General features: G+C 41.1%; 1 protein-coding gene and 1 long non-coding RNA gene across 3 annotated transcripts; one reads left to right on the top strand and one right to left on the bottom strand.

Moving 5' to 3' along the window:
• Positions 1-1,226: 1,226 nt before the first annotated feature.
• Positions 1,227-9,373, bottom strand: LOC144068988 (monocarboxylate transporter 2). Of its 2 annotated transcripts, none has more exons than XM_077593996.1 (5): positions 9,165-9,373; positions 5,871-6,111; positions 4,192-4,335; positions 2,803-3,591; positions 1,227-1,768 (listed from the first exon to the last, which is right to left on the bottom strand). In XM_077593996.1, the coding sequence occupies exons 2-5, from the start codon at positions 6,085-6,087 to the stop codon at positions 1,503-1,505; spliced, it is 1,416 nt and encodes a 471-aa protein (XP_077450122.1). In that variant the 5' UTR covers positions 6,088-6,111; positions 9,165-9,373; the 3' UTR covers positions 1,227-1,502. The 2 variants fall into 2 exon arrangements, with proteins under 2 accessions (XP_077450122.1, XP_077450123.1); XM_077593997.1 differs by lacking the exon at positions 9,165-9,373 and adding an exon at positions 6,201-6,365.
• A 762-nt stretch (positions 9,374-10,135) lies between these two features.
• Positions 10,136-12,687, top strand: LOC144068989 (uncharacterized). Its single transcript, XR_013298352.1, has 2 exons — positions 10,136-11,641; positions 12,418-12,687. It is a non-coding gene; the product is annotated as an uncharacterized LOC144068989 (long non-coding RNA).
• The last annotated feature ends 2,432 nt before the right edge of the window (positions 12,688-15,119 follow it).

The raw sequence follows: 15,119 nt of genomic DNA, 5'->3' as shown, positions 1-15,119 counted from the left end.
GATCCTGCTACCCCAACCCAGTAAAATTAATCAAAAAATATATAACAGGTCTTCTATTAACATTCTACTCGGATAATAAATATGTGAGCTCAAACATAAAGAAATATCGAACTAACTTCACTGTACAACCTGGAATAAGATGAGACAGTCTCATCTCCAGCAGCAACACTTTTTTTCCAAGCGCATCACAGCATCCCAAAATTATTTTCGAACTATACTTATTACCCTGAAACAAACAGTAGGGGGCATTGTTACGAGGTGAATGTGTCCTTGTATACACCTTATTGTTATCCACCCTTTTGAAAATCAGCATGGGGAAAAAAAAGTTTGCATAGCACTCACTTTCCATAGATTTTGCAACAAAAAAAACATTCAAAGTCATACAAAGCACAGTGAATGTGGACTTGACTAAGATATAAAAATACTGTGGAAAACTGAAAATATGTCAAATATAGAATATATTTAAACTGGCTTGTTTCATCAGTGTATGCATAGTTTTAGTATATATATATATATATATATATATATATATATATATATATATATATATATATATATATATATATATATATAATTAAAGCTTCATTGTATTAGTTTTTTTTGGGGGGTGACATTAATACATGGACAGTTTTGGTCAATATTAAGCATTATTCATTTTATCACAGTTAAGGACATATTCACACCAGACTTTCTTTGGGTCAGAGCAAAATTCAATTGACCGTTTTTGTTTTGGTGCAGTGCCTTTTCACATGGCAATTCTTAAGTGTCCCAGGACTTGACAACAAACCAATGCCTGTGGAAATATTGTTCAAGTATTGGACAAAATTGTCGGGGCAGCATAACGCGGTAAAATACAAAGTAAAACATCATGTTTGCGCTACTAACTTTTTGAGTAAAGTTCGAACCACACAGTGCAGGTGTGAATACGCCCCAAGGGAAAAAAGGCTAACTAATGCAGGCGATTTTTGGTCATTATTGCTTCGGTAAAGAAGAGTTAATGAGTTTTGCTTTTTTGGAATAACTTGTAGAATGAAAAGGAGGACACCAGATGGGGAGGGTCCACGCTGCCACAGCGCAGCTCGCGTCCAGTTTCCTGCTCAGCGACATTTTAAAATGACGCCGTTTAACACGGACTACCAGTTGGAGTCGTTTGAAAGCTAAAGCGGTCGTCCACGCCTTGAAACACGCTAGTTACTTCAAGGGACAGATTTACAATTGCAACACTATTCACGCCTCCCTCAATTTTTGAGGGGGAAAAAGTGCAACACATTTAGTTGGATAACATGGTAAAAGCTACACTGGCATGTTCACTTTTGTCATTAATTTGCAGGAGCTTCCTATTCATACAGTGAATTTGATGCAAGTTTCTTACATTTTGTTCTGCACGCTTGTTGCTTTGGCAGTTTGGAAAGGTTGCAGAGGACCCTGAATGGAACCAGGTGTAACACCGCGAGGCACTCTCTCAGATGGGAGCTCAGTTTGTTTGAAGAAAAAAATAACTCCTACATGTTGGTTTCGCGTTGCATGGGCTCCTTGCCCTTTTCTTCATCTGGTTGTTTTGTGTCCCCCGCCTCGGCTTCTTCACGTTTTTGGACCGCATCAGGATCCTCTGAACCGGCGGGCTTATACTGTTCCAGTTTGCGCTCACGCTCTATTAGTCTGTAATTGATAAAGTTGCCGATAAACAGCCACAGGGCCGCCACGATTACCACGGCTCCGCAGCAGAAATACATGATCTTGTAATTCCCGCTCATGTCTACCAGTTTCCCTGAAAAACAAAAAAAAGGCATAAAGAGGTGTTGGAATAAAACAGTGATACGGATGGAGACTCACTAGTCCGTTGTGAGAGAAAAAAATACACATAGTTTTGATGTCGAAATTAGGGATGGGCGTAATTGTCTCTTTTGAAACCCTAGGCAATTGCTTTGAACTCCATTACATGGTCTTGTCTGAGATAACTGCCTGAAAACCACAGAGGAGTTACCTAAAGTGAACCATGTACTTTACTACCCCCAGCTCACCCTGTCAATATACTTTATATTTTTAAGGAGAAATTGATTGTTATGATCATCCATAACTAGCCTATCAATCTGATAATCCATAACCTTTCATTCACTTCGTGTTGTCGATAAAGCAACGGGTGAAGGATTACTACTATCATCCGTCTTTGGCGTAAATATGAAACGCTAACAAGTCATAGCAATCTAGTACAGGGGTCGGGGAACCTTTTTGATGGAGAGAGCCATAAACAATTCATATTTTCAAATGCTATTCCTTGAGAGGCATACTCAGATTTTGAAAGTAAAAATACATGAAAATGTGTCCATTTTAAAGTAGGAAAAGTCTCTGAATTCTTTTGATTCCATTTTACACTGTTGCTAATCAATGAGTATCAATGAGAGTATACACGCAGAAGTCTAATGAATAAGAAAATGTGATTAAAGCAGCAGTGAAGGTAGTGTCGTTGCCAAAATGCTGACGTGGCTCTCTTATTGGTGCGTTTGGGACTCAGTTCTGTCACCAGCGATTTCCATATTTGACCTCACAGGTTAGCAGAGCGCCACAAAAGAGCCATATATATGGCCCCCTGAGCCACATGCACCCATCAATGACATCATGACTCCCGAGCCATAGGTTCCCTACCCCTGATCTAGTAGCAAAAGTAGAGGCAAATATATAAAACCCAAATACATTCCTGAACCAGGTGAATGCTTGTCACGGCAATTCTTAGTTGCCTTTGACAAGTTAATCAGTATGAAAAGTGTGCCATTGTAAATGAAATCAAACATGGCATGGTAGTACCTGCAATGGGTGGTCCAAGGAGAACCGGGCAGCACTCCACAATGGTGGTGAGTCCGACCGCGCTGGAAAACCTCTGCGGCCCGACCAGGTCCATGAGACTCTCAAAGAGTACCGAGCTGACCATGCCAAAGGCAAATCCGAAAAAGACGGCGTAGACCACCAGGCCGGTGTAGGTGCTGGCCAACGGGCAGAGGATGTGACAAACGCCGTTGTAGAGCACGGCAAAGCTGAAGAAATACTGAATCTTGGGTCGGACCCAACGCGTGTTGGCTAGAAGGCCCATGGAGGGTCTGGCGAACATGTCCACGAAAGCCAGAATGGAGAGGAGGAACGCGGCGGAGTACTCGTCCACGCCCATGTCTTTGGCGTAAGCGGCAAGGAAAACGATGGGGGCGAAAAAGCCCAGGAACATGATGACATTTCCCGAGAGGTAGATGAGAAAGCCGCGGTGTTTGAAGAGCGTCAAGTCCAAGTACTTGTTGATGAGTTGCCAAGCGGTGCGCTTCTCCTTGGCGCTGACCACGTCCCCTTTTTTGAGCTTGGACGGCAGCGGTCCGAGAGGCCGCATGAGCGCGCCGGCCACGCAGCAGTTGAGAAGCAGGCCAGCCAGGATGAGGAAGCTACCCCTCCAGCCAAAGTGGTTGAAGAGGTACTGGTTGAGTGGCGCCAGGGAGCTCAGGAAAACCGGGCTACCGGCCATGGCTAGCCCATTGGCGATTGGACGCTTCTTGTAGAAGTATTTGCCAATCATGGTAAGAGCCGGTTGCAGGTTAAACGCCAATCCGAGTCCTGTTGAGAAATATATCACACACAAGCTTTGTTGATCCAGGATTTTGGAGCTGTTAGTTAATCATTCGTGGTCACTGCCTTTTGACTGCCGTTGACAGCAATAGATGTCCAATCCATTTGCACTAGAAGATAACAATGGATTGGAAGCCTAACGCCATCCTTGACAGCCAATGAGTTAAAAGCTTAAATTTACACAATTGATCATAACGTGTTTTTTTCACTGTTTTAAAAATATTGGAAATATTGAACATAAAATCTTCCAGTCCAAATTACTTTAACAATCCATTTAAATGTATTACACAAGTGCACACACATATACATAATATATGAGCATATTTCACAAAAAATAAATACATTTGGAAAAAGCTAGGAGATATTGAATGAACAATTTGTCAATTAAATGAAATGTTATCAAGGATCATTTTGTGTGTTAACAAGAACCAAAAAAACGTACACAAAATATGACAACTTGATGAGGTAATATACTCCTAATAACCTACCTAACATGTCAACACACTTCCTTCTAATTTCTTTGCACATGCTATTTAAAGGCAGAAGCCAGTCATGGCAACTTCCTTAATTGGATTGTGCGGGACTTACCTCCAATAACGCCGATGCAGAGATAAAGCTGTACCACACTATTACAAAACGAAGCCAGGGTCATGCCGACAGTGCACAGGCAGCCCCCCATCATGACGATGGGCCTGCAGCCATAAGTGTTCACCAGTATACTGCTGATGGGACCTGCCACAGAGACATATCAGTAGTATGGGGAAATAGAGTTTCCCCTTATTTACATTTGCAGCAGTGATCAGAATTCACAGGGGCTCAGAAATGAAGAAACCCACCCGAGTCCGCATATTAATTTTCTTCAAGGGAAAACAGTTTATCATCTCCTGTCCAGACACACTGTGGACCCAAATTTCCTATGACCACCTGGATAGCCAAACAGGGGGGTGACCTGACTAAAACGTGTGCAATAGCCTGTGCGTCCTACAATTTGTTGGGAGGTCACTTTCTAAATCGTGAACGGTCATCTTTCACTGCCAATGACGATGCCGGGCGTCCAATCCATTTTGACTGGGAGAGCCTGGCAGCGACCATTCTCTGTTGTAAATGGCAGCCAATAAGTTCATGAAAAAATTTGAATGCCATGTTACCAAAACATAGCAATGAAATAGGGCAAAATTTAAAGCAGTAGCGTCCCACTTTTTGTATCTTTAAATTCAATTTAATGGACAACGTGCAGTATAAGCCGCACAACATCACAACTATTACAAACCCTAGGCTAAATCGTTCTACTGTAGCCAGAATATTGGGTTCTATGTTGCCTCATCCAAGGACAACTCTCACTGTCTCTCTGTCACTCTCTCTCTGGATTAACTCGGCTGATCCCACGCAGGCGCGCGCTCGGCAGCTTCAACACGTCATTAGTGAGCAATGCTTACCTCTGAAATCTCTGATTCAATAGCATGAGGTATTGCATGCTAAAGTGTGCTCTACCCAATTTTTGTATTTTTTTCACTACTGCCCAAAATATGAGTTAGCTTTATTAACTGAGTTCGGGAATAGTTTGCAGTTATTCTGAACTTCATTGACAGGAAATGGGTGGATTTTATTCTTGACTAATGTATAAACAGGAATGTAATGTGCCTAATCACAATTTATGTTATTTTTGTTGGTATTATACTGCAAGTCTGCATCTTTTACTGCAATTTGTCCAAGATACAATCCCCCAGTCAGTGTGCCTTCATTTTGCTAAATCCCTTGAACGATTTTTACATGGGATTATAATCCAGCAATCCCTTTTCTGTAGATTTTGTACAGGGAACAAGTCTTTTCATAGCCGGTTTCTGGTCATCTACAGTATGGTAGTGAGACAGAAAAGCGCACATCATCATATTGCCTCTGCATTGCAAATCACGCATCCAGTTAAAATAATGACCTGCATTTTAAAATACTGTTACGTGACCGAGTTAACCATTTAGAATTTAATTATCTGATTTTACAGTCTACAACTTCTGTTCTGATTTTGGTCAAAATATCCTTCAGGTCAGTCTTGCCCTGTTCATTTTCTCTATTTGGAACTTGGGCGAAGGCACAGCTGCCATCTGGCCACACTCTAATCCCCCGGTCACTCTATCTACTGTGGTTAGAAACATCTGTACTCGTCAACAATAAGGGCCCCGAAAGACAATTCCCTCCAATGTGTATCGGAATCATATTTGTCGTTAGCCCACTGTTTGTATACCAAAAGCATCAGTGTGTCTCTGACTGACCTGCTGCGTACATGACGGCGAGCATGATAGATGAAATCCATGCGATTTCACTGTACGAGGCACCAAAGATAATCTGGATGTCTTTGAAGAAGACGGTGATAGCTTTGGGGAAGGCGTACGAGAAGCCGATGGAGATGAACGACGCCACGACCACGGCCCAGCCCCAACCGCCGTCTGGCGGGGGTACGGCTGGTGGGCCAGTGACTGGGGGTGGCATCACTGGACCGACACTGGCTCGTCACTGCAACGACAAGAAGGAAACAGAAACCGTTTAGCTTGTGGAATCAACTATTGAGGATAAACGTCATTTGTTTTTCCCGGAGTACCTACTTTTAAGTGTATGTCAGTCTATTGATAGGACCCCAAGAATTAGCTGTAACTTAATACTTTTATGCCCTCCAGGAAATTACCAGGACAAAACAGACAGGCCACATACCAGCCGTTCCACATCCTGGTGGAAAGCATGTGCAAACACTGACCCACACTTTTTACAGCTCTCTGATTCACTCCTACCTGCGATTCAAGGTTGAGCCCAACCCACTATTCACCTTGAGCCCGCCCCCGTGCCCCACAAGCACTTCGGCACTGCAATGGAAACTGGGCGGAAGCTCAGCATTCATGTGTGTGGAGGGAACAGGATTGCAAGCGAGTGACAAAAGCTGGCAAACAAAAACCACAACCCCGCGTGCCCTCACGGTAAAGCACAATGACCGGGCGTTTATTTACGCCATACACAGAGGACCACGATTTTCTGTCTGGGCAATTTGACTTAAACACCGCCGCTTTCAATTTTAAGTTGTCAGATGCGTGACAGGGCAAGCCAATAGGTTAAGGCATAAATTAGGCAGAATTGTTCAACTTGACCATCCAATCAAAATAAAGCTGGAAATTCAAAATGAATTAATTTGAATGTAAATGACCTGCCCAATCAACAGAAGCGTGAACTTGAGTCAATGACGATGAGAGGAAGTAAACATTACATAACGTTGAATTTAGAAAATCAGGAACTCAAACCTCAGCACCTGTGTGAGAATATGTTGGCCCCTCTTAGCAATAGCCAAAATATACAGTGTATATAAACGTCTACACATAGCATTTGAACCAGGGATTTTAGAAGCATTTTATATTGTACACAGAAATTTGTTTTTATTCTTTAGCATATTTAGAAGGACTCAAATTATTGTAACCAGGCAATCTGTAGGCAGCATGAACCCTTTAAAATTGACTAAACACAATCACCTCCTCATATTTAAGGAGCTTAAACTGTTAGGTTCCGCCAATGAACATATTTGGATGCCCAAACTTGTCACACAAATATCCCTTCAGCATATATAAGTGAATGGGGGCAGGCAAAGTCACAGTCTCCTCAGTGGCAAAGTCAACTCTGCTCACATTGCACGGTTGTCTGCTAACAACTACAAAGTCAAACTGCTCGTAATCTACAAGACAGAACACAAAGAATATACCATTTTGCAGAATGTATGTAAACGAGTTGACCAATGTTAGCGCTTCTCGATCTACTGTATTAGAGCAACTACTCATTGATACTCAGCTTTTCATTGTGACTCACTAAAATGGCACAAGTCCAAGAATCAAAACAGTCTCTTGAATACTAAATCGTTTCATCCAAAACTGTGCACCAGTGTTTGTCTGCCCTACAAGGACATCTTGGAAAAACTGGCAGAAAGTTCCGCACTTTGCTGTGCAGTCAAAAAAAATCATGTTGGTTTAACTTTCTTCATGGCATGACTACATGGTGTATGATTTTCATTTACCTGATGCAATTGCTAGCAACTCAACTTTCTGGCGTAACTTGATAACCTTGAATTATGTATGTCTGCTGTGGCGGACAGGTTACTCATGCGAGGTACTACTAGGAACGATTATGAAGGTTGAAAAAATGTTTATAGCTGACAAGTGCTATGGTGACTAAATCCTAACAAAAGGCACAACTTAAAAAAAGAGTGATACACCATAAGACCTTTCTCTATCTCACTCTATAAATGGCATCCAAATAAACAGGTGTTGTAAACCCCGTCCCAGGTTACAAAATGAAACATGACCTCTGACTCTCATCAAGACTCGCATGGTGAAAAAAAGTTATGACATGCCGACTTCAAGGGAATCTCAAAATTGTGGTAGAAATAACTGACTATTAAACCTATTAGCAACTCGCTTGGAGGAACGTGCATCAACATGACAGCTTATCCTGGAATTGCAGTTAGACATAAGAAACAAATAGGATTAGTGACCACTGTCCAAGCAACAAGTAGCACTTAAAGAAATTAAAACGTGCAAGCACCTTTCTAAGGTTCCAGGCGACAAGATTGAACAAAATACAGACTAAATCTAACAAAAAGCAAAATTGTTCTTCTAGGACAGTGGTCCATTAGCAGTGTTGTCCACAAATAGTTGATTAGTGTCCACAACAAACGTTCTGCAGGGAAAGGGGTCCTTACACTAAAGATCAGCTGCCTCATCAGGGAGTCAACACAAACACCATTTACAGTAAATAATGGCCATGACGTGGCATGACTCTTATGATTGTTACATTTCAGGGAGGAACCAAAAAAGTGCCATAACGATCATGAAAGCCATTAATCAGGCCATGCTTATTTTAGGAACACATTTACCTCCTGACTACCAGTAGTTCAAATTTGTCCTCTGTAGAAGACATTTGTAAACCTAAATATCTCCCACCCAGTGCATCCAATCGCATTAACCCTTTTGAGCTCCATAGGGGACATTCAGAGCTTTCCAATGATACCAAATTTCTTTTGCAGTATTCCCATTACTTCACATAAATTGGGGAATTTCAAAATAAATGTGATTGGACAATATTTTTTCCTGGTATTCAGGAGGTTTAGAGAAGTCAAATCATCAAAGAAAATAAAGGGCAACACACATGCAGCTTTAACTTCAATGCAAGATATATGAATACATCTCCAAATATGACATCCAAAACATCAACCAACGAAGTGATATCAAGTCATTATCGTGTTCAGATAGCAACTCAACCAAGGATTAGTAAACGAAAGCTCCCAAAATAGCAGCGGTTAATTAACTAACGCCCAGAATGAAGCGCCAAGTGGGAATTTCCGCTGGTAGCAACACGTGAGCGCACCATCCGTATTCCATCACCCACGCACAGCGCGACACGACGTTCGACCCTTCACTCTTTTCAATGCGTTCCCCACGCGTGTGGACATGTGTGGCCTACCGGCGACCCCCCAAAAAACGCGAAATTCGGTTAGTCCCGTGTCGGAAATCGCGATCCACTCCACGTTACTTTACCTTGGAGGGAGAAGAAAAGCTGATTTTGTTCGGATGACCTTGGAGGAGAACGATGCGGCTGCTCTGGAAGGGCGCACAGCGCGTGCTTCTGTCTATGTGTGTCCGCGCGTGTGCGTGAGTGCATGTGTGTCCGCGCGTGTGTGTGTGTGGAGTGTTTGAATTTCCTGAGTGGCGTGACGTCGTGGGCCGATGGAGCTGCAGAGGGCGGTGCTGTTGCCTACGTTGCCATTTTGGAGTCAAAGGACTGCCACGCGATCCAATAAAGACTTCTAAGTCATTTAAAACGGCCCTTTTCTGCACGTCTTTCAAAAAATATGGCTGGATAAAGCAAGCATCACAACAACTAAGTACGTGATGTCATTGTTGAGAAATGTCAAGAACAAAGAAAAAAGAAGAACATGTCATAGGTGGTGGAATAAAGCCAATAAATACACAGTTCAGGAAGGACATTTGATTAGGTTCATCTAGATGAGATCCTAAAAATAAAATTCATGTACAAAATCAAATCTGATTACTGGATGGATACATTATCATAGCCATCCTTGGATACTGTGAAAATGTGTCCCCTAGTGGCAGCGAAAAGCAGGATAAATAAATAAATAATAAACTCAATTGTTGTTATTTATATTAGTAGTTTTGAGGCTATTAAGAAATATACCAGTAAAGGGGAAAAATTTAATCTCTTTTTTGCTATTGGACAAACCACTGACAACATCAGCAAATGTTGTGTAGAGCATGCGTGGAAAATGAAAATAGTACAAATATTTATAAAAACACACGTTTTTAAGCTCCCATTTTTTTCAGCTAAAACGCACAAGTAAAAGAAACCTGTTTATTTGTATTAACAACGCCATTATTTATAAATAAAACTGCATATCACCAAGTAGACCAAAAGTAGGTTAAAAATAAGTTTTGGGTTTTTTGTAGGCCACTTCCTGTTTCATGTATGGAAACTTACATGACAAGATAGTTATATGACTAGGAAAGAGTTGAGATCTTGTTCGGATTTAAATGTCATTATGCAACGTATCTTATATTTCACATTGAGAAGGATGATATCGCTTTTTGCCAATATTTACTGCTCTCATTCCCCAGCATGTTCTATCACCTTTCACTGAGATTTAAAAGGACAACACAGTGGAAATGGGGATAAAAGTGGTCATTAAATACCCACAACCGTGTTTTCACGCGTCCCTGAGAGATGTTCATTACAATACAAACTCAACCTTTAAAGTTTAAAACTCAAAGCATGTCTTATCCCACATTTTTTATACTCATTTGTGACGAATAGATGGTGTTTATTGTGTAAAAGGTCACCTGAATGCAACACGCTCAGGCGCTTTAAATCTAGTTATCCTTCCCACGCGCCTCACTGTTAACGTCATGTTTAAATATGATAGCTTTCCCGCTGCGAATAAAAACCCAAACATGAGCGTTGTCAGAACCCCGCTGTTCCAAAACAGTTCAATCAGAAACATAAGAAGGACTCTCACTGGTGGGGTCAATTTGGGGCCTGGCTAAAGGAGCACATTAAACCCCCCCACCCCCTTTTTTTCCACAATTGAGTTAGTGTAAGATAGGAAATTAACAAAAAGTTTTAAACATTACAATCTGTTGTTTAAACTTTTAAACTAAATTTCAGCGTTTTAACAGACCTCTGTCCATAATTGGATTTAATCTCATGTTCCCAACAGCTATATTTTAGAGCATGATAAATACAAAATGGAATATCTGACTGGTAAAAATAACAAAAATAAGAGAGAGTGGTGTCCACTCATCAGTCTTTACAAAAATTTTGCACTTTTGTGGTAAAAGCTGAGCTTTGATGAAGGAATATTTACATTTTGATGTAGCTATGATGGTAGAAAATCTATATTTTTATTTTTACTGCTTATTCTCCATTCCCTATAAATAGCTCCAAGGACCATTATTATTTACTTCCTAAGCAGTTCATGTTTACCATTAAAATGACTTTCAAAATATAGTCAACTTGAGAACCAATCCACTGTCATATCCTGACAGCAGAGGACGCCATAAGGTCATCACTATAAGAAGCAAGTTGTCCTTGAATGGAGCCACTGAGGAGCACCCAGTTTTCCCCCCAAATGCACCATAAAAACATACTGTGCAATTTCACTTTCATTTTTTTATATTAGGGATATTCATGGTTGAATGCCATTTGCTAATAATAATGTATCTTTCCGGTATAATTTTGGGGAAATGTGGCTATTGTTGTAGAATTATATTGTTGAATAAGAAAAGAGAAGAGATGTTTTGTTGGTGGTGTCATATACATATTTTCCTTTTCGTGTGTTTACCACTTGATTTAAAGATGTATTATTTTTCCACCTGACTGATGAGACCACCAGAGAAAGAAAGCTCTTTCCGCACCTTGATGTTTACCTCAACGGCCATCTTGTTTCCACAAGAGCCCAGCCGCTTGCACCTCAACATCTCCTGGTCGGTGAACGTCCAGGGTGAGCATGTCAGCAATCCTGCAAACAACCATAAAAAAAGAACATTATTTAAACCCACGTTTCCTAAACCGTTTCTGAGCTGACACACACTTTTTTTGCATTGGAAACATCTTCTCATTTAAAACTCGGTCACCTCTATTTACACTATAAATTCCTTCTCATCAAAATGTGATCAACAGGAATCAAAGAAACAGAAAAATATATGACAATATCCCATGTTTCACACTGACCTTACGTCGCCAAAAGTCGAACAACTTCCGGTTCACGTGATGTAAAATGTATGTAAACGTGATGTATGCCGATTTTATGACAGTTTTGTGGTCACACAGACTTTACGTCACCAAAAGTGGATGCCCGTGAAACCAAAAAACTTTACATTAAAAATAGGCAACAAAATTACTTTAAACTACTAAAGTTACGATTTGGATCTTGTAATATTACAATATGGACTCATCGTTCATCATATTTCATTTTTAATCTCGTAATATTACCATTTTGCTCTCATATGAGAATGTGGGCGTGTCATTTCCCAGTGGTTGGGAAACACTGGTTTAAACAGTTCAAAGTCACTGAAGATATTGTTTTTTTTTTTTTTTAATGAGATGGGGGAAAGGTTCCCACTTTTGTTCTTTAGAGCTTTCATTGATTTCATGGTTTTCAGGTGGTCCCTTGACATGCAGAGATCATTGATTTAAATATGTTGATGGGTCCTTGGACCACCCCCACTGTGTTCTGCCCCACTGTTTGAACAGCTTTGCTTTCTTTATCCCCGCCAGGACCCACCGCTGCTCCCAGTCGGCAGGAGGGAAGAACCAGAGCGTGCAAAGGTGGGGGGTCCCTGCATTTTGGGGGCTACGAGCAGGGAGAGGAGGTCCTGCTGCGGTGTGACTATACCGCCTTGTTTACCAGAGCTCAGCTGTCGTCGAGGCAGACAAACACATGAATGATATCTACAGTATAGCGGTGTTGTATCACACTCACGTTCCCAAATTAAACATCACATTGTTTTTTTTTTTTTAAATAAATGAGTTTTAAACAGTGTGAAACAGATTCTTTTTCAGTCAATCGCAAAAATCTGGACTTTGAACAGGGGTGTGAAAACCTTATCCTTTGAACTTACAACTTTTCCATTTAATTGATGCCTGTTGTTTGTATGCCACAGGCGCCTTAGAAAAATGAAAATTGCATTTCGGTGTGACCATAAAAGAAATGTGTAAAACTTGCGCTTTCTCTTGAATGTGTTGTACCCAACATTTCGGGAACCTTGAGGCCTAATCTAATTTTGAAACCGAAGATGCCGTTATTTTCTTAAGTCAAAACGACATGCACTCGAAGTGCTTTTAAGATGATGCATTAATGATTTGGGGGGGATTATAATCTTCCACTTTGCCTTTTGACCACAATAAAATCTTAACTCAAATGGCGTTTTTATTTTGCCTAGTGGAAAAAGGCGCACATACTTATTGGAAAGTAAATAAAGATAAAGTCCAGGAGGTTAATTGGGAAGTTAATTAGATATTGAACAGTGTTTGGTGCTGTTATGAGTGAATACAAAGCACAGTGCTCCAGAAAGAAAGCAAAAATGGAGAGTGATTAACTTACAAATGAGGTCTTATTCTAGCTTGGGGTGAATGAACATTACAATCAATACTAACCTCAATCTAATGCCCTATATTTTCTGACCTAGAAGCCCAACCTGATGCATGCCAACTCATATTTAGTTCTTTCCTCCCCCAGTTTGATTTCCTTATTGGACTTCTTATTCAGTCTCACTAATCTTAACCTTGTTTTCATGCTTGGGTGTTTACGCATACCTGAAATTATGAGGTGAAAATGTTGACAAATTACGGGCATCAGTTTCTCGGTCGGCCCACTCGGTGCCCAAGTCGGTCGTCCCATTAATTATGAGAGGCAGCCAGTCCCACACACTGCTTCATTTATGACCCGTTTGCACAGCAGATATTTTGTTTCTGACTCAGGGACACATAATTGGCGGCGGGTGCACAATGCCCACCTTAACACGGCCACTTTGGAGCCTCTCAGCTGCCCGTCAAAAAATCAACCACACACAGGCTGAAGTTCTGACAAGGCGGTCACTGTTCTCTCGGGTCAAATGGGGCTGTGTGGGCTTGTCTTTTTGGATAACACATATTTGCATGCCATGTAAACATTAAAAAAATAACGTGTGCTAATTTCACACTACACATTTTAAAATACTAAAATATGTTTACAATGCAATATCAACAAGCCTTTGTTCTGTAATGAATTTTTCACGCAATTTACTTATTGGTACTGTATTTATTGGACTAGGAATTGCATTTTTTTTAAATTGTTTGGATGGTCCGAGGGAGGATGAGTGGTTAGCGCGTCCGCCTCACAGTGGGGGACCTGGGTTCAAATCCAGGTCGGGCCACCTGTGTGGAGTTTGGATGTTTCCCCCAGGCCTGCGTGGGTTTTCTCCGGGTACTCCAGTTTCCTACCACATTCCAAAGACATGCATGGTAGGCTGATTTGACACTCTAAATTGCCTCTCGGTATGAGTGTTAGCGTGAATGGTTGTTTGTCTGCTTGTGCCCTGGGATTGGTTGGCCACCAATTCAGGGTGTCCCCCGGTTCTGGCCCAAAGTCAGCTGGGATAAGCTCCAGCACCCCCCGCGACCCTAGTTTGGATATAGCGGTTCAGAAAATGATGGATAGTCCCACAACCTACACATTTTGAAATAAGAAATTTTACAAGGTCTTATTTCTGTTACGATCGCGCCGCAACGTTGTGGCGCGATCGGGGGAAGTTGGACCCAGTCGCGGGGAAGCAGGTGAGGACGAGGCAATTAGCTTCAAAACAATAACTTTAATAACTCAGAAGGGACCTTACAAAACAACGAGGACTTGTGAAACGGAAATGAAACCAAACCGGAAGCTGGAAAACAAGTAGTATCTAGGAGAAGGGTAGCGTGGCTGCATGGCTATGGAATCTACGCAGTGACATCCAGGAATATGCAGGACGATCCGACAATGATACTAAAACTCATTAGTGTTTAAATACAAACTCAGGAAGTAATCACAGATTGATTGCAGCTGCTCTGCCTTGACGGCAAGCCAGGAGGGGCAAACGGGCCACAATTTCGCAGTGGCCAACATGTACAAAAAATAAACATTAGCTACAGTAATGTGGAAAAATGTAACTTATGTTGAGTTTTTTTTCTTCATGATGCCTCCTGCGTCATTTTTTAAAAACGATTACGGTATGATTTATAGTGTGCACAGAATATGGTCACTTCCTTCAAAAGTAGGCTCTAATGCACGGGTCGGGAACCTTTTTGAAAGAGAGAGCCATAAACAATTCCTTTTTTCAAATATTATTCCTTGCGAGCCATAATCACAATTTAAAAGTCAAAACACATGAAAATGTGCGATTTTTTTAGTCATTTTACAACTTTTAAAGTACAAAAATTCTCTTAATTATTTTGACAACATTGTT

Source organism: Stigmatopora argus, chromosome 23 (assembly GCF_051989625.1).
Source record: "Stigmatopora argus isolate UIUO_Sarg chromosome 23, RoL_Sarg_1.0, whole genome shotgun sequence".
Classification (NCBI taxonomy): Eukaryota; Metazoa; Chordata; class Actinopteri; order Syngnathiformes; family Syngnathidae; genus Stigmatopora; species Stigmatopora argus.
Note: the sequence above shows the minus strand (reverse complement) of the source record. Positions and strands in the feature narration are given on the sequence as shown.

Excerpts from the sequence above, each read along its gene's own strand:
- LOC144068988 (XM_077593996.1), bottom strand. The coding sequence starts at position 6,087 with ATGCCACCCCCAGTCACTGGCCCACCAGCCGTACCCCCGCCAGACGGC. Across the intron at positions 4,336-5,870 it reads CGCCGTCATGTACGCAGCAG|GTCCCATCAGCAGTATACTG; the intron begins GTCAGTCAGAGA and ends TCTCTGTGGCAG. Across the intron at positions 1,769-2,802 it reads CCTTGGACCACCCATTGCAG|GGAAACTGGTAGACATGAGC; the intron begins GTACTACCATGC and ends TTTGTTTTTCAG.